Source organism: Mauremys mutica, unplaced genomic scaffold (genome assembly GCF_020497125.1).
Source record: "Mauremys mutica isolate MM-2020 ecotype Southern unplaced genomic scaffold, ASM2049712v1 Super-Scaffold_100093, whole genome shotgun sequence".
Lineage (NCBI taxonomy): Eukaryota > Metazoa > Chordata > Testudines > Geoemydidae > Mauremys > Mauremys mutica.
Window position 1 is genome coordinate 1,607,741 of NW_025423263.1, and position 23,272 is coordinate 1,631,012.

A 23,272-nucleotide genomic window follows, 5' to 3' on the forward strand; every position below is an offset into this window, starting at 1 on the left:
AGCACCAAACAAGGGATGTTTTCCACTGCCCAGGAGACCCAGCCAGGGACTGATGTGCTGGAGATATGTTGGGAAAAGGGACTGTCTGAATTGCCAAGGCAGGAAGCAAACAATCTACAGCAAGTATCAGAGGGGTAGCCGTGTCAGTCTGGATCTGTAAAAGCAGCAAAGAATCCTGTGGCACTGTAACAGGGTGGTACTCACCCCTGCCGCGCCTCCTGCTGGTCGGTCCCGGAATGTCCCTCGGTCCGGCCCTGGAGCGCCCCCGGCAGGCCGGTGACCCGCCTGTTCTCTGGCCCCGGCGTCCCTCCCTGGACCCGGTGCCCGCTATCTATAATTGGGTCTCCCCCTCCCAGGGGAACCCCGCGCTACTATCCCCGCCTTGCCTCAGTAGTGGCTACTGACAGTCATGGTCTAGCCCCACACCCTGGGGCAGACTGCAGTATCAGCCCACTCATCACAGGCAAAGGGGGTTTGGACCTGCTGCTTCGTCCTACCCCTGGGCTGCCCTCTGCAACCCACAGTACCTATAGGCCCTTTGCTAGGCCGCAGCCTGGGGCTTTCCAGGCTGGAGCTTCCCTAGCTCCTCAGCCTGTTCCCAGCCCTGCTTCACTCAGGTATTCAGCCTCAAGCTAAGCAGCCAGGCCCATCCCTCTCTGAAGGCAGAGAGAGACTCTGCCTGGGCTCTGGCTTTCCTGCCTTTTATAATCCCCAGGGCTTCAGTTTGGGGCGTGGCCCCAGCTGCAGCCACTTTCCCCATCAGCCCAGCCTCCAGCCACAGCTCTCAAGCCCTGCCAGGCTGCTTTGTCAAAGCCCTCAGAGCCGGAGCAGGGTCCACCCTGCTACAGGCACCTTATAGACTAATAGACGTTTTGCAGCATGAGCTTTCGTGGGTGAATACCCACTTCTTCAGATGCAAGATGACTTGCATCTGAAGAAGTGGGTATTCACCCACGAAAGCTCATGCTGCAAAACGTCTGTTAGTCTATAAGGTGCCACTGAATCTACAGCAACATCATTAACCACAAACCATGCTCCAGCCAGAAGGGAAATGGGTAGGAATTCTTGCTGTTCAGCCATGGCCACACATACAGAGCTGCACAGCAGTGAGGGTGCTGGGCAAGCTGGTCTGAGCGAACAATTGGAAATGATCCTTCATTGAGAACAGAACCAGAGTGTAGAAAGGCCCCTATGTTAAGTGGTTGAGGCTGAGGCCTTAGGAAGCTGGCCTACGATACCATAGGGATCTTTCTGTGGAGGTGTGATACTTGCCAGCTAGGGGAAGCTGGTGTGTGGTGTCTTTGTGGCTGCACTTTCAGTGATGCAGGTTTCTCTATCCCATTGTTCCAGGGTCATCCTACTACATTGCCAGCTGCTTTTCAGCTGCAGTGTGGAGACTGTTTGTGTGTGGGGAGAGACAGTGTGTGTGTGTGTTGGGGAAGAGTGAGTGTGTTGAGGTAGGTAGGAGCGGATCATTATTACCCCTACTTGAAAGAGGGAGACGCTCAGGCTGAGAAAGGAGAACTGACTTGTCTTAGGTCATACAGCCAGTCAATGGCAGAATTGGGAATAGGAACCAGAGCCCTGATTGTCAAATTAGCCATCGGATTTTGAATTACATACATTGAATGACCTCAAGAAAGTGCTCTCAGATGAGCTCCAGAGGAACAAGTATGCACAGTAATTATTCAGCCAGTATTTTAGGAGAACTGCAATGTTAGAGAGAATCATGAACTGCTCAGAGAGAATTAATGCAGAGAAGCAGCAAAATCCATCAAACATATAAGTGGTTATGACTTATTTACTTGGTCGTAAAAGAGAACAAAAAGGCCTTGAGTCTCCTCCCTGTCATTAACCCCCTGCTCTGACAATCAGGGTAGAGACTGAGGATGGGAGGCTGAGGGGTCTCACCAGAGAGCTCAAAGGATGGCCCAGGTCACTGGCAGGGATCACTGCCCCAGCACTACTGCAGCTCCACAGTTTGGGGTGGACCTCCCACAGTGAGAGCTGCCGAGCACTTCCCAGCAACACACACACACACACACATACACCCTCTCCTGGTGTTAGGAGGGGAACAGGAGAAAGGAGAAAAGAAGCAAGAGAGGAAGAGAAAGGAGGGATGGATGGAGGAAAAGGTGAAACAAAAAGGACAAACCCTAATGTCCTCAGTGATTCTAAGGGACAAGATCCCAGGTTTGGAATAAAATTCTGCCTCCTTAAGATCATGTTTTCCATCAATTCAACTGTCACCAGATGGATCAGACTGAACAGTTTCAAACCTCGAGGAGGCTCTTACCTTCTAAACAGGGTCGGCTGTTATCAAGTAAAATCACTAAAAGGGAAGGAGAAAACTCGAAAGAGGTTCCTCCTGGCGCTCAGGTACGTGAACCCCAATACTCCCCCAGTCCTCAAGGAGAGACCTGGAGAAGGAGACTTGCGGAAGCAAAGCCACAGGGTCTCTGAAGTTTCCCTGGCCCCTTGCCCCTGTCCTGCTTGGCTGATGTCAGCATCTCTCTGTGAGGTCACCACCTCCCCACCGCCTTTGGCCAATAGTCTGAGGTCCTGCAAAAGGCCTTTGTGATGTCACTGCCACACCCCTCCCTTGCTGGGCTAATGTCCTGCCCCTGGCCAGGCACTTTGGAGGTTTGAGCTACTCCCTGTGGATCACCCCACTCAAGGAGCATTCGTTCTAGGAAGCAAGCCGGCTAGACAGGGAAACATCAGATGCTGCTGCTCCCAATGTAAACTCCCCTCGTGGGGGGGAAGCAGCGCGCCACCTCCACGGCCCCCAGGCTTCTCAGGGGTAGGGTGGGGGCACGTTCCCACAGTTGCCAGCCTGGGCCAGCATCACTCCAGGGAGGAGGGACCCCGTTAGTGATCCCCAGAGCTGCCATTCTTTGAGGGGGGCTGCAAGGCAGGGGGTCGCCCCCCAAACAGCATCGCCAATGCCGGGCTTCAGGCCCCTCCTCTTCCCTGGAGGTTGTACTGCTCTGCCAGCCTGGGCACCGCTGGCCTGGCACGCTGCCCCTGACGCTCCCCCGCGATGGCCTGGGGGGCTGGATCTGCCTCATTGTCATGGCAGGGGCCAGCCACGGCTCCCTCCACCACGGCCCGTCCCAGCTCCTGCCTTGGCTCGGACGGGGCGGGGGGCCAGGATCCTCTGCCCACGGCTGGGGGGTCCGCAAAGGAGCCAGGGCGGGAACAGCCCCCGCTGCCGTCTCACCCGCTGTTCCAGCCTGAGCCGAAAGAGGGAGATGCCGGGGCAGGGGCTGGGTTTGCACGGACTCCGCGTCAGTAAAGGCCTTAATTCGCTGCTGGGGGACGGGTGTTTCTTTCACTGGTTCCATTGGGCCATGCCCACTGCTGGGCTGTTCCCCTCCTGAGCCGTGCCCCCCCCAGCTCCGCTGGTGCCCCAAAATCCTGACCTGCAGCCCCCTGCTATTCCCCTCCTGAGCCGCCCCCCTCCCCCAGCTCCGCTGGTGCCCCAAAATTCTGACCTGCAGCCCCCTGCTATTCCCCTCCTGAGCTGCCCCCCCCCAGCTCCGCTGGTGCCCCTCAATCCTGACCCGCAGCCCCCTGCTATTCCCCTCCTGAGCCGCCCCCCCTCCCCCAGCTCCGCTGGTGCCCCAAAATCCTGACCCGCAGCCCCCTGCTATTCCCCTCCTGAGCCGCCCCCCCTCCCCCAGCTCCGCTGGTGCCCCAAAATCCTGACCCGCAGCCCCCTGCTATTCCCCTCCTGAGCTGCCCCCCCCAGCTCCGCTGGTGCCCCTCAATCCTGACCCGCAGCCCCCTGCTATTCCCCTCCTGAGCCGCCCCCCCTCCCCCAGCTCCGCTGGTGCCCCAAAATTCTGACCTGCAGCCCCCTGCTATTCCCCTCCTGAGCTGCCCCCCCCAGCTCCGCTGGTGCCCCTCAATCCTGACCCGCAGCCCCCTGCTATTCCCCTCCTGAGCCGCCCCCCCTCCCCCAGCTCCGCTGGTGCCCCAAAATCCTGACCCGCAGCCCCCTGCTATTCCCCTCCTGAGCCGCCCCCCCTCCCCCAGCTCCGCTGGTGCCCCAAAATCCTGACCCGCAGCCCCCTGCTATTCCCCTCCTGAGCCGCCCCCCCTCCCCCAGCTCCGCTGGTGCCCCAAAATCCTGACCCGCAGCCCCCTGCTATTCCCCTCCTGAGCCGCCCCCCCTCCCCCAGCTCCGCTGGTGCCCCAAAATCCTGACCCGCAGCCCCCTGCTATTCCCCTCCTGAGCTGCCCCCCCCAGCTCCGCTGGTGCCCCTCAATCCTGACCCGCAGCCCCCTGCTATTCCACTCCTCAGCCACCCCCGCAGCTCTGCTGGTGCCCCTCAGTGGACAGGGATTCTCCATTGCTATGGCAACGCACCTCAGTCCTGTCCTGCTACCTCAGCCCAGGGCTCCCCTAGCTCTGCCAGCGCCCCTCAGTCTTTCTCCCCTGCATCCGCTGCTGTCCCAGCTGTGGCTGGGCTGTTCCCGACTGGTGCCCTGCGCAGCTTGCAGGTCACTCGCTTCTGCCCATTGGCCCCCCTCATGAGCGTGGCCTGCTTGGTTATTTAGCACATGCTTAGCCCAGATCTGACAATCACCCACCGCCAAGGGGAACCAGGGAGGTGTGTTGTTGGGAAGAAGAAGAAGATCAGGGTTGGAAGGGACCTCAGGAGGTATCTAGTCCAACCTCCTGCTCAAAGCAGGACCAATCCCCAACTAAATCATCCCAGCCAGGGCATTGTCAAGCCTGACCTTAAAAACCTCTAAGGAAGGAGATTCCACCACCTCCCTAGGGAACCCGTCAGTGCTTCACCACCCTCCTAGTGAAATAGTGTTTCCTAATATCCAACCTAAACCTCCTGCACTGCAACTTGAGACCATTACTCCTTGTTCTGTCATCTGCCACCACTGAGAACAGTCTAGATCCATCCTCTTTGGAACCCCCTTTCAGGTAGTTGAAGGCTGCTATCAAATTCCCCCTCATTCTTTTCTTCTGCAGACTAAATAAGCCCAGTTCCCTCAGCCTCTCCTCATAAGTCATGTGCTCCAGCCCCCTAATTATTTTCATTACCTCCACTGGACTCTCTCCAATTTGTCCACATCCTTTCTGTAGTGCGGGGCCCAAAACTGGACACAATACTCCAGATGTGGCCTCACCAGTGCTGAATTGAGGGGAATAATCACTTCCCTCGATCTGCTGGCAACACTTCTACTAATATAGCCCCACATGCCATTAGCCTTCTTGGCAACAAGGGCACACTGTTGACTCATATCCAGCTTCTCGTCCACTGTAACCCCCAGGTCCTTTTCTGCAGAACTGCTGCCCAGCCATTCGGTCCCTAGTCTGTAGCAGTGCATGGGATTCTTCCGTCCTAAGTGCAGGACTCTGCACTTATCCTTGTTGAACCTCCTCAGGTTTCTTTTGGCCCAATCCTCCAATTTGTCTAGGTCCCTCTGTATCCTATCCCTACCCTCCAGCATATCTACCACTCCTCCCAGTTTAGTGTCATCTGCAAACTTGCTGAGGGTGCAGTCCACGCCATCCTCCAGATCATTAATGAAGATATTGAACAAAACCGGCCCCAGGACCAACCCTTGGGGCACTCCGCTTGATACCAGCTGCCAGCTAGACATGGAGCCTTTGATCACTACCCTTTGTGCCCGACGATCTAGCCAGCTTTCTATCCACCTTATAATCCATTCATTCAGCCCATACTTCTTTAACTTGTTGGCAAGCATACTGTGGGAGACTGTATCAAAAGCTTTCTAAAGTGAAGATAAAGTCAACCACCCCCTGACCCTGGGGGTAGGGTGAGGGGCTGGATCCAAACCTAGACCCAGATCCAAACTTTGCCAGAGGCCCCTGATGAATGGCAGAACCAGCCAGCTGGACGTGACCAACCCAGACCTTTGGATCGGGCCCGTCTCCAGCCCAGTGCGGGCCTGAGCTGAGTGCTGCTGGGGGGGAAACGCTGGACGGCAGCGCAGTGCGCAAGCCCCGACCCCAGGGCAGGTGCCATCGGGGCTGGGCTGGGGGAGGCGAATGGCTGGGAGGTGCACCCCAGGGCTCTCCGTGGCACAGGATTAGCAGGAAGGAGCCAGGTGTCCTGGGGGAGCAGGTACCGTGTTACTGGCTGACGGGCTGGGCTGTCTCTGGCAGGGACGAACCCCAGGCCCTCAGTGGAGCTCCTCCGTTCCCAGCACCTGGGCCAAGGGGTTCTGTGACTTTGCTCTGCTGGGTGACCTGGGCCCTGCTGCAGACTGCGGGTGCCCTCTCTGTCCTGGGGCAGCAGAACCAAGGCTGGAGGCTGGCGCTGGTGACAGCCCTGGGCTCGGGCCAGGGTGGTAGCGAAAGAATCAAAAACAGGTTGTCACGGAGTGTGGGGGAGTCAGGGCCTTGCACCCCCGGCTTCCTGCGATTCACCAGGACTCTCAGCCAGCCAGTAAAGCAGAAGGTTTATTCAGACAACAGGAACAGTCCCAGACAGGCCTTGTAGGCACAGACAACAGGATCCTCCCCAATTAGGTCCATCTTGGGGTCCCGGGAGCATCACAGCCCCCTTGGGGGGTCAGAGCCCCATCTGTCCTTCCCTCCGTTCCCCAGCCAGCTCCTGAAACTCCTCTCACTCCAGTGTTTCCTCCTCCAGCCTTTGTTCAGCTTCCTGGGCAGAGGTGTCACCTGGCCTCTAACCCCTTCCTGGGTTCTCACCGTTACCTGCTCAGGTATCCTCCCTCCAGCCAGTCTCCCAGATCGTCCTCCCAGGCCAACACCCCCCACTCAGCATTCACAGACCACAGTAAGAACAGACCCAGTTCCTCACACAGGCCCTCTCGTGTGCTGCAAAAGAGGCGGCTCTGAGGGCCCAGGCCGGAACCAGCCCTGCCCCCAGCGCTGCAGGTGGGGAGAGCATCAGACGTAAACACAGGGGCCAGACTCACGTGCCGGAGTAAATCGGGGTGTCTCCTTGCTGCCAGTGGGGTTACGCTGGTGTAAGCGACGGGAGTGTGGCCCCAGCAAGCATCTGAGCTCAGGGGGGCCCATGGGACGGGGCCACTACAGCGTCCCTCTCCGGCACCGGGACCAGGGGAGGCACCTTGCAGCCTGGCCCCCCAACCTTGCCCAGCAACTCCCCGCCCCGGTGCCAAGCCCAGCCTGGGTCCTGCAGAGAGACAGGCCTGGCCGGGGCAGGCCAAAGTCAAAGCAAGGGAAGGTCCCTGCCAGCCCTCAGCCAACCCCGCAGGGTTGCCAACTCCATCCCCATAGCCGGAAGTCACCAGACAAACCCTGAAAAGTTCCTAGATGCAGCTGTTTAAGCTCTCAGAAGGAATCACAAATGTCACCAAACAGAACTGCCAGAGAATTCAGCAGAGAAACACACACACACACACACACACACACACACACTTCTGTTCGACACCAAGACGCTGTCATCATCAGGAGGGCGCCCCCTGCTCTTTGGGAAGGGCGCTCGGTACAGGGCAGCCCAGCCCGGCTGGGGTTGGTTAATTTCGGCCGAGCCTCCCTTCCTTGCCAGCCTGGCTCTGAGCCGACGCTTCTGAGCCGACGCCCAGAGCCAGGGGGAAGGGGGAATTCACCTGACCTGAGCTTGGCGCTGCAGGGAGCCAAGAAAGTAGATTTAAAAACAAAGCTCTGCTAGCTGGACCCCTTCCCCCTGCTTCCAGGGGTTCATTTCTGAGCTGCGAACCCCAGGCCAAGCCAGGGGAAGGCGTAAAGGGGAACTGAAGTCAAGCCAGCTCCACCTTTGATCCTGTAGTAAGGGCTTCATCCCTGGGGGCACTGTGCCCCCGCTCCATTGGGGCACATGGCCTGTCTCACCCCACCCCACCGTCCATCCGTGCGGCTCCCCTCGCTGGCTAACCTGCCTCCTCCCCGCTGCCCGCTTCGTTAGCCGGCTTCCCCTGCATCACAGGCTGTGCTGCCTACTACGGAGCAGCGAGAAAGAGCATTTGGGTAAAACCAAGCCCGGGCCAATGTGCTGCTTTCTCCAAAGTGCGCCTGGCTTTAACAACGTATTTCATTAGCCCCCACTAACTTCTGTTCCTCGCCTGCAGATTAGTGATCCCAGCCCAATGCGATTCCTTCCGAGGACCCGCTCTGCCGAGACGGAATGACACTGGCTTGGGGTGCAGCAGAACGTAGTGAGAGCATGGCATGGATTTTATGAACACTACTGAGCTGCTTGTGAATGGTTTGGTGACCACACGTATTGGTGGCGTCTTTCTCTGAACATCACTGTCGTTGGCAGTAGATTTGTTGCTGGTCAGTTGGACACTTATTTTCTCGCTAGGGAACCAAAGAGTCACTAAATCTGGTGACAAATACGCTAAGTTGGCAACACGGCCGGCGGCACCTGCGAGCTCCGTGCCCTCCTGGGGCCATGCCCACCATGAGCCTGAGGCAAGGGCTGAGACCCAGAGGAGGCTGGGAAAGCCCTCGTTCGGATGGGGCAGTCGGCCAGAGGCCAGGCTCGTGCTGGGGAGGCAGGGGAGCACTGACTGAGGGGCCTGGCCTAGCCCCTCGCTAGCAGAGGCGGCCAGTCCCGGAGCTCCCGCCTGGGGCCTGCGTCCAGATCCCTGGTGCTCACTCACACAAGGGAGGGATCTCTGCTCCCCTGCTCCGTTCTCTCACTCAGCCATTGCCGACCTCCTCCCCTGGGCAGTTCTGCCGGGACAGACGGCAGCACAAGCCGTGGGGTATCCCCATCACCCTCGGCCCCTCTCCTGCCCTGTCCTCCCACCGATCTCTGAGGGCTTCCCGGCCCCTGGCTCCGGGTGGAGACACCCGGGGCTCAGCCCACCTCTGAAGTGGACCCGTGTGCAACAGCACAACATAGGAGGCAGAGCCATTTGGGCAGGCGGCTGGGACAGGACAGAGGGGGATTGGGGCCAGCCTCCAGGGTTAATCCCCCAGGGGCTCGGGGCCTCCTGTTTGCAGACTGGCCCTAGGGGGAAGCCTGCACCAGCTCCCCTCCCAAGCTTAGAAACCGGGAATGGGCTGGTGCTGGGAGAGCTCCCCACGTCCCGCCCTGGCCCTAGTTAGGATGGTAAATAGCCCCCACCTGGGGGAGCCAAGGACCCCCCCCAGAACTGCCCTCATTGCCCCGCTGCCATCTGCTCCATTGGGTGCCCACCCTTGCTGCCCTTGGCTAAGGATGCCCCTGGCGCGCTGCCCCTTTAAGGAGCCGCTAACGAGGGAGCCCTGGAGGTTATTTATTTGCAGGTGTGCGCAGCTGTAGCTTCTTGCTCTCCCTGGCTGGGGGGATCCTCCAGGTAAGAGGCTGCTTTAGCCCTGGGAGCTCTGGGCCTGGCCAGGAGCTATCGCCGAGGGCGGCGTGATACACCCAGGGCCGAGCAGGTGAGCAGTGGCGTGGCCTTCGCATTGCATCTCCCTGGCCATGGGCGGGAGGGGGCCAGCTGGCTCCTCAGGCCTGCCCTGCCCGGAGCAGAGTTCCCCTTGGGTGCTGTGCCCATGTTTGGCTGGTCCCAATCCCAGAGCACCGAGGGGTTTCCCTCCTGCGGCCTCCCAGAGGGGAGCTCAGGGTGGGGCATCTGCCCCCTAGCTGGATTCTGGCCTGTGGGCCGAGCCCAGACAGGTGGCTAGGGCTGCAGAGAGGGCCTGAGCGGAGCCCTGGGCTAGCAGCCTCCGAGCCAGGGTGCCGATGGAGCTGGGGGGAGCTGAGGCCACCCCGGCCCTCCCAGTGCCACCCAGGGACCTGCCCGGCGAGCCACGGCCCAGCTTAGGTGCCTGGTGTTTGGGGCGTGGTGCCGAGGGGCCCGGTGAGCATGGCAGGAGGGCACTTGACCCTGTCGGTGTCCCCGGGGGCCCAGCTGCCGAGAGAGGCCAGCCCCCGAAGTGGGAACGAGCCGCCCGGCCAGGACTGAGCCCCCTTCTCCTCCCTCCGCCAGGCCTCTCGTCGCCCCCATGGATTTCTTCTGCCGGAAGCGCGCGCGGTCAGACTCACCGCCCAGGGCCACGGCGCCGGTGAAGAGACACGGCTCCTGCCCGGTGACCCAGAGACCCCAGCCGGCCAGGCCGGAGAGCCGCCCCGAGCTCTGCCCCTTCCTGGCCGGTCTCTTCCGCCCCAGGAGCGCTAAGGCTGGCCTTCCCGCAGTCCGCCGGGGCAGCTCCCGGGAGCCAGGCTCGACGGCGGGGGAGAGGGTCCCGCTTCTGGCCGACAACTCCAAAGGTCTGTACGCCCGTCTCCTCCCTCCTTCCCCCCCCCCGCCCCAGGTAAACGCCTCGATCTCTGCCTCCCTCCGGCCCCGTTTCCAAAATCGTCCAGCTCCCATTACAGACCAGTGACCCCCACCCATCCCACCACCGCCTTGGGACCCATGGGAGGGGGTGCTGAGCCCCCTTGAAAATCTGACCCGCCTCATTTGGTGCTTAGATGGGGGCTGGGCTTGGTTGCTGGCTGCTGTCAGGACCCCGATGCCACCTGGCCTGGATCCCGAGGACCCAGGTGTCCTGCCTCCGTCCACTCTGGCATGGCCCACTCGTCAGCTGCTTTCACTGAGACCTGATTGGCAGCATCCAGGGCCCAGTGCGCGACGGGGGCTGTGGAGAGACTGGCCCGAGAGTGCTTTGGCTTGGATGTGGGGTGAGGGCAGGGGGCTCTGATCCCAGCCCCTCTTCTTGGACGGCGGGAGTGCCCTGGAGGGGGGGAGTTTCAGTGCCCATAACCGGGACCAGGCAGGGTCCTGGGCCTGACTCCTGCTAACTCTGGAAATTCATCTCAGGCCTGACTCACAGCACCCGCTATTCCAGCCCTGCCAGTGCCCCTCAGGCCTGACCTGCAGCCCCTGCTGTTGCAGACGTGTGCTCTCCCGTTATCCAGGTGACGGGCAGGTGGCGTCAGGCTTGCCATGCAGAGGCAGTTGGCAGGATCTCCAGCTTGCTCTGCCGGCGTCTGGCTCTGATTGGGCCCCATGAGGCTGGCAGCTCCCTGGGGGTGCTGGTGAGCTCAGCCCAGCGGCGATGGGGAGCAGAGGCGGGCACGGGTTTTGTTTTGACGACGTGGCTCCAGTGCAGCGCGGTGCCAGGCCGCCCCCTCTGCCCCTGCACCATCCTCATCCCTTGCTCCTGCTCTCCCTAGGGGCTGACCCGCCAGGCAGCGCTGTCCCTTCCCCCCTCCGCTGCCAGCCCTCTCCTCCCACAGCCGAGCTGGCGGCCCTCGAGAGCATGGGCCCAGAGGAGCCGGTGGAGGAGCCCCCTAGCGCTGCAGGGCCAACGGGCGCCGCTGGCCTGCTGGAAATGGGGACAAAGCAGCCCACCCCGGTCCCCGGGAGGAAGGTCCTGCATGGCTCCCTGCAAGATCTCTCCAAAGCCACAGCTACGCAGATGCCAAGTCCGGAGCGCAGGTAACCCGCCTCCCCCCGGGGAGCTCCCCGCATCGCTGCCCTGGGGCTGGGAGGTTCTCTTAGTTGCAATGCAACTTGTGCATAGAGAGGGATTCTTGCTTCCTTTTCCTTGAAGCCACTGGCATATCCATGGCAATACCCAGTAAACATTCTGGGTGGGGTGCAGGGGTTGAATGGGAAGGTACCCAGCGATGCCCTCTAGTTCCCACCACAAACCAAGCTCTGCCCGTGAAGTGCCTGTCTTTGGGCAAATCTTTGTAATATGATTTCCAAGTTCTTTGGTGCTTTGGGCGTTGATGCTTTATGTGCCATCATTAGGTTTCAGAGTGAACAACTCCTTGGGTTAAGCAGAGGGCTGTTCCTGTCTGCTCTCCCATAGCTGTGGTTCCAGGCTGCCTGCAGACTTAGTGTGTTGTGCCCCCCTCAGTTCCCATTTTTATAGTTATCGTTGCAACCAAAGGTTCAATTTGACCCCTGCCCAGATCCTTACACTGCCCAGGCCCTGAAGCTGGCCTTTCCGGCTGGGACCTATTGCTATAATGGGATGATCCAAGCATCTGGAACTTTGGGGACATTTGGAGCAGAGCTGGGGTTTATAATTCAGGCCCGGCTCTGACGATGACCTTATTTCTCTGGTACCTTTCAGAGCGGAAGGATAGCCCAGTGGGTAGACCACTAGCCCAGTACTGGGGAGAGCTGGATTCAAAGCCCTGTTTTGCTGCAGGTTTCCTGTGTGACCAGGGGCGAGTCACGTGGGTTCTCCTGGCCTCAGTTTCCCATCTATAACATGGCCATAGGAGCACTTTCCTTCCTCACAGGGGTGTTGTGAGGATAGATACAATACAAAGATTGAGGCATGGTCTTACACATCTCCTGTGTGGGAGATAATTAACACTATACATCACCCAATGTGCTGTTACTGTGGAACTCACTGCCACATGATGTCGTCGGGCCCAGAACTTGGCAAGATCCAGAAATGGATTGAATGCTAATATGGATAATGAGAATACCCAGAGTTTCCATGGTTCAAGGTAACAGTTCTGTAGGGATGGCAAACCTCCCACTTCAGAGTTTTAAGCCAATCTCTAGCTATAAGAAATCAGGAAGAGACCTGATCGGAGGAGCGGACTATTCTACACTGCTACTGTGGGTTCTCACACCTCCTCTGAAGCAGCCGGTGCTGGCCACTGTCAGAGACGGTCCACTAAGCCCAGTGTCCTTTATTTCTCATCCACCTGGCATATTCCTACGTATCCATTTTACACCTGTGTACATTGAGGCACAGAGAGGTTTTGATTTGCACAAGGACACAAATGAGTGACAAAGCCCAGCAGGAGGCGCTGTAGGGCATGAGGCAAACCCACCAGCAGGAGGCGCTGTAGGGCATGAGGAAAGAGCCAGAGTCATGTTTGCTGTAGCATGGGGCTGTCCCGGTGGGACCTGGTTTAAAAGCTGCTTCTCGCTGCCGTTTAGACTGTTCCGCCGACCGCTGGGGAAAGGAGCCAAGGACACGGACAAGTGGAAGAGGGAATCTAAATACGTGCAAACACGTGAGTACTGACCCGCTCCTTGTGCGATGGCCGCAGGGTCTCAAGCATGGCGGGATGGAGGGAAATTTCTAGAAGGGCTTCTGGAGGCTGCTGCCATGAACAAGCCCTAATGCAGGCCACACAATGCTACTTCCACCAGCCCGGCCCTCGCCAGGGAGGGGAAACTGAGTCACTAAACATCACAAGCCTGTCCTGGAGCAGCCTGTCCCTTTAAGAGCCTACTGAATTGTGCTGTTGCAAAACCGTGATGTCTTTGTCTGTTGTGTGCTGGGCCTCAAATATCAGACCTCCCCTGGGCAGCAGAGGGGAAGCCCACACCCTGTGCTCTCTCCTGGGCGCGCCGCTCTTGTTCTTTCTAGTCTGGTTGTTTCCCTTCAGGTAAAGTTGGTGCAGCTGGAGTTACAGGCATCACAGTGAAATCGGAGCCACGAGATGCTAAAGCCCAGCTCTCTCTGCACTGAATTCACTCTGAAGAGAGCGAGCGTTTCCTTGCGTGCAGATTGTGTAATGGTCTCCGGCAGTGTGGGGAGAAATGAGAACCACGGGGTTAGACGGGACCGCGAGGGTCAGCTAGTGTAACCCCCTGCCGAGATGCAGGGTTTCTTGTGTCTAAACCATGAGGCACAACACACAAACACCTGTGATCTGGTCAGGACTGGTTTGAATGTGCCGAGGGCATCTCCAGGACCCAAGGGGTGGTTGGAACAGAGCTGGCTACTCCTTAGAGGTCCTTCAGTTCTCCAGCCGTGACCGGTGATGGCAGCACGCCGTGACCCGTCTGAGTGGGCTCCGGGTGCGCATTGGCCAGCCGTGCTCACGGGGATGCTGGGCCGGGCCCCCGAAATGGCTATGGGCACCCCGAAGAGCAGGAGAGGGTTTCCCAGTGTCCAGGGCCGTGTGCGGAGCAGGCGAGTCGTGTCACCAGACCTGGGATTATATGACTCGTTGAAGGATGCAGTTACCCATGAAGCACTCTGGGAAGCCCCTGTGGCTAATGTCCCGCTCATTTCGCTCCCTCCCAGAGCCTCTCTACCAAGACTACTGGCTGAAGCACCTCAAGGCGGCGGAGCGCAAGCCCAAGGAGCCGTCCTTCCGGGTGGACGCCAGCCTGTCCATCGCTGGCCTCCTCTCCTCCTCCCTGCTCGGCGCCGCCTCGCAGATCTCGTCCCGCGACTACAGCTTCTGCTTCTGGCAGGAGATCCCAGAGGTGAAGAGCCGGCGGCTCCTGGAGAGTCTCTCGCCCCGGCAGCACCGCCTGCAGGAGGTAGCGGAGGGCGGCCGCCTCTCAGACTGGGAGGGAGGGGCTGATCGTTTGATTGCGTGGCTGGCTGGCAAGTAGGGGTGGGACGTTCCCACCCGCCAGAGATGGATTCAGCCCAAGCAGAAGCTGCCCCGGCGGAGGAGCCCCCCAACGAGGCGAGGGGAGGGACCATGTTCTGCAGAGAGCTGCCATCTGCTGCAGCCACAGTCCGATCACTCTGCAGAGTGGGCAGCGCTGGGGCGGGGGGAGGGGGGGAAGCGGAGTGCCCCCGCCCCCAGAGCCAGCAGTTCTGGTCCCTGCCCTGGTGAAAACAGAAGGGGGGCACGGGGCAGTGCTGCGACAGGGCAGTGCCACCTCAGACAAAACCCTGCCCACTTGGGGGTCAACCAGTAACATGCAACCTTGAAAACCGGGGCCAGGAGGCCGCTGGGCTCCATCAGCCTTGAGGGCAGAAGCTGGCCTGTGGCTTGCTCTGGGATGTGCAGCTCCCTCTGGTCTCCGGGGCTGGCAGCCTGGCACCCCCCTGCTCTCCTACTCCAAAGAGGGCGTTTGCCCCACCTCTGCCCCCAGCCCCTTAGGGGGTTCCCAGTGCTGTTGCTCTAATAGAAACAGACGCAGCATTGGAGAGCCTGGATTTCAGTGTGTTCCCAGCAGGGCTGATTGCTGACGCCTGGTCTCCAAGCACACGGTGCCGCCCTCGCCAGAGGATGGTGTGAAGGCCAAGACTCGAACAGGGTTCAGAAAGGAACTAGATAAGTTCAGGGAGGGCAGGTCCATCAGTGCCCCTTAGCCAGGATAGGCAGGGCGGGTGTCCCTAGTGTCTGTTTGCCAGCAGCTGGGAATGGGCGACGGGATGGATCACTCGATAATTGCCCTGTTCTGTTCATTCCCTCTGGGGCACCTGGCATTGGCCACTGTCGGAAGACAGGATATGCGGCTAAATGGACCATTGGTCTGACCCAGTATCTATTCTTATGTGCCTGCGTCAGTTGATTAAGCCGCAGGCCTGGAAGCTGGACTCCTGGGTTGTATTCCCGGCTCTGTCCTGTGTCGGTGCCCAGTAGGGATGCCAGCTTTGGTTGGATAGGATTCCTGGAGACTCCAGGACAATCCTGGAGGGTTGGCAAACCCTACAGCACCCAGAAGGGCCTGCCCCTTGGCTGTTGGCTGCTGCTCCCTGCAGGAGTCCCCAGAGCAAGAGGCCTGTAATGGAAGGGAAGCGCTTCCTGTAGGCGGACCGGGGAAGGGGCATGGCTGAGGCATTCCCCTGTGCCAGCGCACTCTGGCTGCGGGAGCAGCCCACAGGGCTGGCACCGAGCTGTCCAGGCAGCTGTGCCCCTTCCCTGGTGGCTGTGTGCTGGCCCGACTTGGGTACTCATGTTTGCAAAGTGATTTAGACGCCTGGCTCCCAGTGAGGTGTCTAAGTCCCTTTAACCAGCTGGCCCGGCGCCCCTTGGCGTGTCCCATGGCGCGGGGGGTTCCCAGGCCCTGCCGTGCTGGCTCGCTCTTCTCGTCTCTTGACACACGGTCTCTGCTCCAGGCCATGTTTGAGATGATCACGTCGGAGGCCTCCTACCTGCGCAGCCTCTCGGTGGCCACGAGCCACTTCAAGGGATCGCTGGTGCTGCGGGAGACGCTGACCAGGGCCGAGGTGCACCGGCTCTTCTCCAACCTGCAGCAGGTGAAGGACGTCAGCGAAAGGTAACTGCGGCCGGTGGGGAGCGCCCAGCGACGCCAGTGCCAGCCTCGCCCAGCGGGGGGCGCTGCAGGGAGGGGGGCAGGAGCGCTGGGCTGTGGAGGGAGCTCCCAGCTACTCCAGCCTGAACCTCGCTCAGTGGCAGGATCCTTTCCCTCAACTCCTGGTCTCTGCAGGTTTCTCCTGGAGCTCGAGGAGCACATGGACAAGGATGTCTTCCTGGCGGGGCTGGGGGCCGTGGTCCTGAAGCACTGCCCTGCCTTCCACAGGGTCTACATTCCCTACGTCACCAACCAGATGTACCAGGAACAGCTCATGCAGCAGCTGATGTGAGGAGCCACCGGGGCTCAGGGGGTGCGGCGGGGGGAGGAATAACCAGGGGCTGCTTGTGCCCCAATTGCTCCTCCCCACTGTCTGTGCCCCTTGGAACAGCCCATCTGTCCCTTCCCAGATGGCTCCCCTCTCAATGGGGACACTGAGGCTGAGCCTCAGGAAAACTTTCATGCCAGCGAGAGCCGAGAGTCTGCGGGGTGTCCCCGGGGGGTGCTTGGACTGTTTGGAACTAGACTGGGCACCGCCCAGGGGAGTGGACTGTAGGGGAAACCCCAGTAATGTCCCTTGGGGAGGATTCCAGAACTCACTAAGTCTCTGTCCTCTCTGACTTCTCCATCGTGGAGAGGTGTTTCTGCTGAAAACGGTCACCAATTGTTACACTAAGTGGTTGTCATTAAGTTCCAGAGTTAACACATTATTTTGATGCCTGAGGGCAGCTGACCCCATTCCCCTGCTTGAGTACAGATTTGGGAAGGGAGGAAATCAGGACATGCTCCCAGCTGCAGGTTCTCTTTGGGGCTGATAGCAGCTTGCTGGCTCCTGGCCTAGGCAATGGGGAGCAGTGGGGACCAGGTCAGGTCCCTCCTGGGCTCAGGCAGGAGAGGTGAGCAGGGGCAGGAATTGATACGGGGCTGCATTTCATTTTTGTACCTTCCCAGCTTGGGGGAGGAGATCCTTCATCTCCCCCCCACCCCAGAAAAATAGCCCCCTCCCCGCACCCCACTGCTCGGGAAATCCCAGCATCAGCCTCTGGCTCTAGTGCAGACACAGCCTGGCCTGTCCAGCTGGGGTCTCTGGGCAGCGTTTGCCCTGGAGCCTGTAGCACAGTGAGGGAGGGAATTCAGGGCCACTCTACTGAGGTGGTTCTGGCCTCGGGCCCCCTCTCTCCTGCACGCTGCAGGCGGGAGAACTGGCGCTTCCGGCAGGTCCTCAGGAAGCTGGAGGAGCAGCCAGTGTGCCAGCGGCAGCCCCTGAAATCCTTCCTGGTGCTGCCCTTCCAGAGGATCACCCGCCTGAAGATCCTGCTGGAGGTGAGGGGCCGTCTGGGATCTCACTCAGGGGGGTTAGCTGGGGCTGGCCTCCCAAGGATCCTGCCTCAGAGGGGCCCAGGCTGCCCCAGCCAGCGTCCTCTGCGCTGCAGCCAAAGCGAAACGCTGGGGTGACCGAGGGGGTTTGTGTGCGGGGGGGAGAGGGGTAGGGATGGGCGGGGAGAGAGGGGAAGGCTCTGTCCGCATATGGGGGCTGGGAGGGAGGGGGAAGGGGCTGTAGGGAGATGGAGGGGGAAGGGGCTGTAGGGTGGCGGGAGGGAGACCCTCCCATGACAGATCCTCCTGCTCTCCCCTCTGCCCCACAGAACATCCTGAAGCTGGCCCCGGCGGGGTCCGAGCTGGCCAGCTCCATCGGCGCGGCCCTGACAGCCGTGGGAGAGGTAAGGGCACCATTGGGTGCTTGTGGGAGGCGGCCCCAGGCTGTCTGTGCTGGTCCCCGCGCCGTAGCAGTCCTCACGCCGCCTGCCTGGGCCCGCCGTTCGCGCCCCAGCGGCTCTGCGAGGCAGCACGCGGAGATGGGCTACGCTCTGGGGCTTGCTCCTCGGCTCCCTGGCGGAGCTGGGGGAAGCGGTAGGAGAAGGTTCTGGTCCGAGTCTGTTCCTGGTTCTCTGCTCGTCCCGGCCAACGAGCTCACACTGCCCCTGACCGCTTCCTGCACGTGCTGCGTCCTGCTGGCCTCTGTGCTCAGCGCCTCACTGCCTTCTGTGCTTTGAAAACCTCTGGCACTGGGGGCCTGTCTCTCGGCGTTCCCGCCCCTCCCTGGTCAGACCTGAGCTTGCTGAGCCGTCTGGCCAGCGCGCCGGGCCGCCTTCCTGGGACGTTACCGGGGGAGTGATTGTGCTTGTGGGTTCTTAGAGCTCCAGCCGAACGGTTTCCTTCCCCAAGGGAGGCCAGAATGCAGCGCGTCCAGGGTCTCGCGTTCCCAGGCTCTGGGGAACCCAAAAGGTGCCTGGACGGGGGCGATAAAACAGGCTTGGGCTGTTTTATGCCGCTGGCAATGCTGGGAAGGTGTTTTTAAATAGGGGTTTTTCCTGCTTGTTTGCTAGTGTGGTACTAGCTCATCTTCTCTTGGCTGACTTCCCCGGAGCCCTCCAGCGAGGGGGTGGGGTGAACTGGAGCTTCCTCCTCTATTAATTGGGGGCCCGGGTTGAATCTTTAAAAAGTGCTTTTCTCCCAACTGTTTCTTGGGCCTTTGAGTTAATCGTGTTCACAAACAGCCCGAGTTTAAAAACAAAAATCCCTCCCCGTCTGAATGAATCAGGCTTCGCTTCCTTGTCCTCAGACTCGCACCGGTTCTCCCCAGAGTCTTCCCCAGGAGTAACGGGGGAGGCAGGAGTTGGGATTTCTTACCTAGAACCAGCAGAAGCGCTGGGGTGAGAAGACTCCTCCCCCCCCCACTTCAGCTGCTCTCACCGAGGTCTGCTCCCCAGTCAGAGCATCACCTGTGCACAGGGCCCTGGGGTGACAGCATCCCAGCAGGTCTCTGCAGGGTGGGACACCTGAACGTCTGAGCCTCTGTCCCCGGCACCCAGGGACCTAATGCGACACCCCACAGCCCATCCCGAGCCTGGCTGGTGGCACCCCGGGGCGAGTGAGAACTAGGGCAAAGCCTGGGCACCTGCAGCAGATCCTGGGCCAGGAGGCGGACACTTCAGTCGTCGGAGGGAGCAGGGCAATGTCCCATAATGCCCCAGACCAGCAGTGTCCAAGGGCTGGAAAACCTTCCTTCCCATCCCCTGGGGTGCACCAAGTGTCCTGGATTCCCTGGTCTCTGCCCCCTCCGGTGGGTGGCAGGGGGTGGGGGGAGCCCTAGCCAGAGCGCCCAGCCCCCCCCCCCCGCAGGGCCTGCAGCTCCCCTTGCCCTTCCTCAGATCGTGTGGGCCTGCAACGAGAACGTGCGGCACATGAAGCAGACCGAGGAGCTGGTGCTGCTGGAGCAGCAAGTCGAGTTCGTAAAGACGAAGGTGAGGCCTGGCTCTGCGCTGGGGCGGCTCTTGGTGATCCAGCCCCACGGCGGGGGCATGTGGGGGGAGGGCTGGGTTGGGACATGGGGGAGGATGCTGGAGTGGGTGGAGCGGGACATGGCGGGGACTGGAGTGATGTGTGAGATCCGGTGAGCTGCACGGTGCCATGATCACACCTCTCGGAGCTGAGCGCCCTGTGGGACCTCCTGCCTCCCAGCCTGGACCTGGGTGCGTTGCAGGTGGTGCCCTGCAGGGGGCGCTGGTGCATGGCTCGGGCTGGCACGGATCCTGCCCCTCGGGGTCTCTGCACAAGGTGATCTGTGTCTCTCTCTCTCCCCCCAGTCCATCCCGCTCATCAGCCGGGGCCGCTGGCTGGTCAGGGCGGGGGAGTTCTCCCAGGTCCTCATCCAGGAGGTGGGCGTGGGGTACAGACCCCGCCTGAGCACCAAGCCCATCCACCTGCACCTCCTCAGCGACCTGCTGCTTTTGTCCCGCCGGAGGGAGTAAGTCTGTGGGGCGCCCGGGCTCTCCCCTCTGCACCCTGGGGCCCTGCTGCCCTGGCCAGAGACACTGAAACGTCCCGGGTGGAGGGTGCATCAACCTGCTGCTCCCGTGCCCACCGCATGTCAGGGTGCCCGCCTGCCATTCCCCTCCAGGGTCCTGATGGGTCCAGCTGGCAGGGAGAGCCGTCGGGGGGTTGCATTGGCTCCAGCCCTGGAAGAAGGAGCGGGCAGTGGGGCAGGATGGGATGGGTAGGGTGGCAGTGCCCATGTCGTAGACTCATAGAATCTCAGGGTTGGAAGGGGCCTCAGGAGGTATCTAGGCCAACCCCCTGCTCCAAGCTCTCTCAAGGGGGGAAGCTGGAGGTCCCAGGTGGGGATGCCCTGTCTGTGGGTACGGGAGCTCATGGCCTATTGTGGGAAGCCAGGAGCTGGGCGTTCGGGGGGGGGGGGGCTCCATCACCCAGCTCTACCCCACGAACCCCACCCTTCATGCTTCCCCCGCAGCGACGGCAGGTTTTCTGTCAAGGATTACGCCCAGACCTGCCACGTGAGAGCGGAGCTCCTCAGAGCCAAGCCGCTGGGGCTCCCCGACACGGCCTTCCTCCTGTGCCTCTCCCGCAACCACCGCGGGGCCAGCGCCGAATTCATCATCAAAGCAGCCAGCGAGTGAGTGCGGGGCTCCCGCTCGGGGAGACTGGCTGCCGGGGGGTTCCTGGGCTGGCCGTGGGGGGTGGGTTGGGGGGGGGGTTCCTGGGCTGGCCGTGGGGGGTGGGTTGGGGGAGGTTCCTGGGCTGGCTGGTGGGCTGGGAGGGGGTTGTTCCTGGGCTGGCTGTGGGGGGATGGGTTGGGGGGGAGTTCCTGGGCTGGCTGTGGGGGGTGGGTTGGGGGAAGTTCCTGGGCTGGCTGGTGGGCTGGGAGGGGGTTGTTCCTGGGCTGGCTGCGGGGAGTGGGGCTGCTGCAGACCCAAAGCCGGGCTGGCTGCGGAGGGGGCGTTGGGCCTGCCAAAGTGGCACCATGGGGCAGGAAGGGGGTTGGGCAGGAGATGTTCAGTTGCTAGCAACTTAGGCTTGGCACATCTGGAGAGCGTCATAGCCTGGTTTCTCCGAGTGCCGCTTGGGGGATCTTGGTGGAGGCCTCGAGGGGAAGGTGCAAGGGCTCGCAGACCCTCTCCCTGGCGGCTTGATGGGGAGGAAGCCAGAGCGCACAGGTGGGGACTGTGGCAAGGACCTGCCAGCCCAGCTCCTCCATCCCCGGAGCCCTGCAGTGTGTCCTGAGGCTCTGCCTGTCCCACAAATGTCCTGCTCCCAGCCCCGTCCTGTGAGATCTCGGGGGCCCTGAACTGCTGGGACGTGGCTGGGGGAGGCAGGAGTGGGCAACGGGGGGAGGAAGAGGATGGCGGCGCTGGGGAGGGAGACAGTAGGGACGCCCAGCCCTAGAATTACCGTTCAGCCCCGGCCCTGGCTCGTGCTGGGACCTCCCCCTCAAACTGAGGGGCAGCTGTGGCGCTCGGGGAGTTCCCCTTTTGGAAGGATACAGGGGGGCTTGGCGTGTGACCCCTCTTCTGTCCGACCTCTCGTAGGGCCCAGAGGCAGGAGTGGATCTCGCTGATAACCAGCCAGGCGTCCCCTCGGCCTGCACCTGTGATCAAAGCCCTGAGAGAGGCCTGCGCTGGTCTCTGACTCGCCGGGGCCCAGGCCAGCTGGACTCCATGCTTGGCCTTTCCAGAGGACGACCTCCCGCGAGCTGCACAAGGGGGTCTGCAGCCCCTCGCCTCTTTGGGGCCCTGTCCGGGGCCAGCGGTTCTTCCCAGGCCTGGGAGCTCGGCTTGGGGACCTTGGGCGCAGGCTGCACCGGGCTCCGCTGTGGGGCGGGGAGGGGCGGTGCACGGCCTGGCAAGCTGCTCTCTATGAAAGCCACACGCTCCTAGAAGCAAGGCAGGTCCGGAGGCGGGAGCCGATCTCTGTGTGCTGGGGTGTTTCTGGGGGATCTGCCCAAATGGGGTCCCCGCCAGGCCCCAGTGAGGGGGGTACAGATTCCTGGGGGTATATCCAAGGGGTGCCGAGCCTTGACGTGCGTCAGGCTGTTGGTGGCACCAGGCATGACCCAGTGTTGACAGAAGGGTGGAAAATGACAGTGCCAATGAAGGCTCCCTGTATTAGGCCTCTGCTTGTCTGAACCGCTTCCATGTTTAAACTTTAATTAACCCCACAGGCTAGATGGAAAGAATGGAATGTGTGGCAACTAGTTATCAGTACCAGGAGGCAATTATACAGCCTGCTTGCACCTGGCTAAAGGGAGTGAAACAGAATGACCGGTCAAGAAAAGTTACTAACGAGATAATATATTTTTTTGCCAAGTATGATCTAACCTGTTTAGAGTAATTGCTGCTTCATAATGTATTTGCTGTATGGGAACTGAAAAGGAGGGAGAAGAGGGGGGCGGAGGGGGGAGCTGGGCATTGGGGGTAATAGACATGCTTAGCTAAGATCATGTATAAAGACAGAGAGCTGCTTGTCTGGGGTGTGCTTGATCTGAGGTGTGTTCCTCCAAGCATCCTGCGCTTTGAGATCTCAAATAAACTTTTTTTTGCTTCTCCACCCTGGTGTGTCTAATTGGAGCGAGGCACTCCGGGCAACGAATCACTGTTTGCTGCCTCAGGCCTTTTGGGCCGGCAACAGTTTTGGCGTCCCTGGGTGGGCTTGAGGCTAAATTTAGCCTTGCCCGGACCCCTCCTGGAGGTCGACGGATTGCGGCGACGACCGATGCCTAGCGCGCACCGGTGACTTCATCGGGGGCCTCGGCGGAGACGCGGTGTGGTCGACCCCGGAGGGCACTACGGTGCAACGCGCTCAGATAGTGGAGAAGCAGCTGCGGGCGACGGTGGGGAACCGGTCTCGTGAATAAGGTAGGAACAGTCCAGTGCTGTTAACCTTTTGTTTGCCTGTTAAGACCTGGGGACGCCCAGTGTCTTCCCATAGGTATGGGGCAGGGACAGAGTACAGGCAGGGTACGGTGTACACCCTTAGAATGCATTCTGATGAATTGGAAAGTGTTTAAAAAAGATCCATTGACTAAAAGTAAACTGAAAAGATTCTGTACAGTAAACTGGCCTCAGTATCAGCTAGAGGGCCAGGAAAGGTGGCCACCGGAGGGATCACTTAATTACAACACGATCCTTCAATTAGCTTTGTTTTGTCAGCGAATGAATAAGTGGAATGAATTTATGTATGCACAGTTGTTTATGTTGTTGAGAGATAGGTCAGATCTGTTGCAAGAGTGTAATCTGACTCCGACAGGCTCGGCAGTCACTGTTAGTTCCCCGAACCCCTCCCCGGTTGTAATGGCAGAGTCGGTGTCCCCTTCGGCTCCTACACCCCCACCGTATAAAGACCAGGTGCCTCAGGTTTCAGAGATTGCTCCTTCAGTGGAATTTTATCCGTTGATTACTGAGACTGTGGTGGCTCGCCCGGGAGCAGAGGGGCGCCGGGCCACTACTATGCTAGTTTACTCACATGTGCCTTTTAACCCAGTGGACTT

General features: G+C 60.4%; 1 protein-coding gene across 3 annotated transcripts; it reads left to right on the forward strand.

Moving 5' to 3' along the window:
- The first annotated feature begins 10,123 nt into the window (after positions 1-10,123).
- Positions 10,124-21,833, forward strand: LOC123358669 (rho guanine nucleotide exchange factor 19-like). Of its 3 annotated transcripts, none has more exons than XM_045000977.1 (12): positions 10,124-10,205; positions 11,115-11,379; positions 12,853-12,929; positions 13,952-14,136; positions 15,731-15,891; positions 16,063-16,215; positions 17,121-17,250; positions 17,574-17,648; positions 19,140-19,232; positions 19,575-19,735; positions 20,240-20,401; positions 21,315-21,833. In XM_045000977.1, exons 2-12 carry the CDS (start codon positions 11,201-11,203, stop codon positions 21,412-21,414), a joined length of 1,476 nt encoding a protein of 491 aa, XP_044856912.1. In that variant the 5' UTR covers positions 10,124-10,205; positions 11,115-11,200; the 3' UTR covers positions 21,415-21,833. The 3 variants fall into 3 exon arrangements, with proteins under 3 accessions (XP_044856912.1, XP_044856911.1, XP_044856910.1); XM_045000976.1 differs by having other exon boundaries at positions 11,178-11,379; positions 13,952-14,193; XM_045000975.1 differs by having other exon boundaries at positions 13,952-14,193; positions 21,315-21,832.
- The last annotated feature ends 1,439 nt before the right edge of the window (positions 21,834-23,272 follow it).

Excerpts from the sequence above, each read along its gene's own strand:
- LOC123358669 (XM_045000976.1), top strand. The coding sequence starts at position 11,201 with ATGGGCCCAGAGGAGCCGGTGGAGGAGCCCCCTAGCGCTGCAGGGCCA. Across the intron at positions 19,736-20,239 it reads CTTTTGTCCCGCCGGAGGGA|CGACGGCAGGTTTTCTGTCA; the intron begins GTAAGTCTGTGG and ends CTTCCCCCGCAG. Across the intron at positions 20,402-21,314 it reads ATCATCAAAGCAGCCAGCGA|GGCCCAGAGGCAGGAGTGGA; the intron begins GTGAGTGCGGGG and ends GACCTCTCGTAG.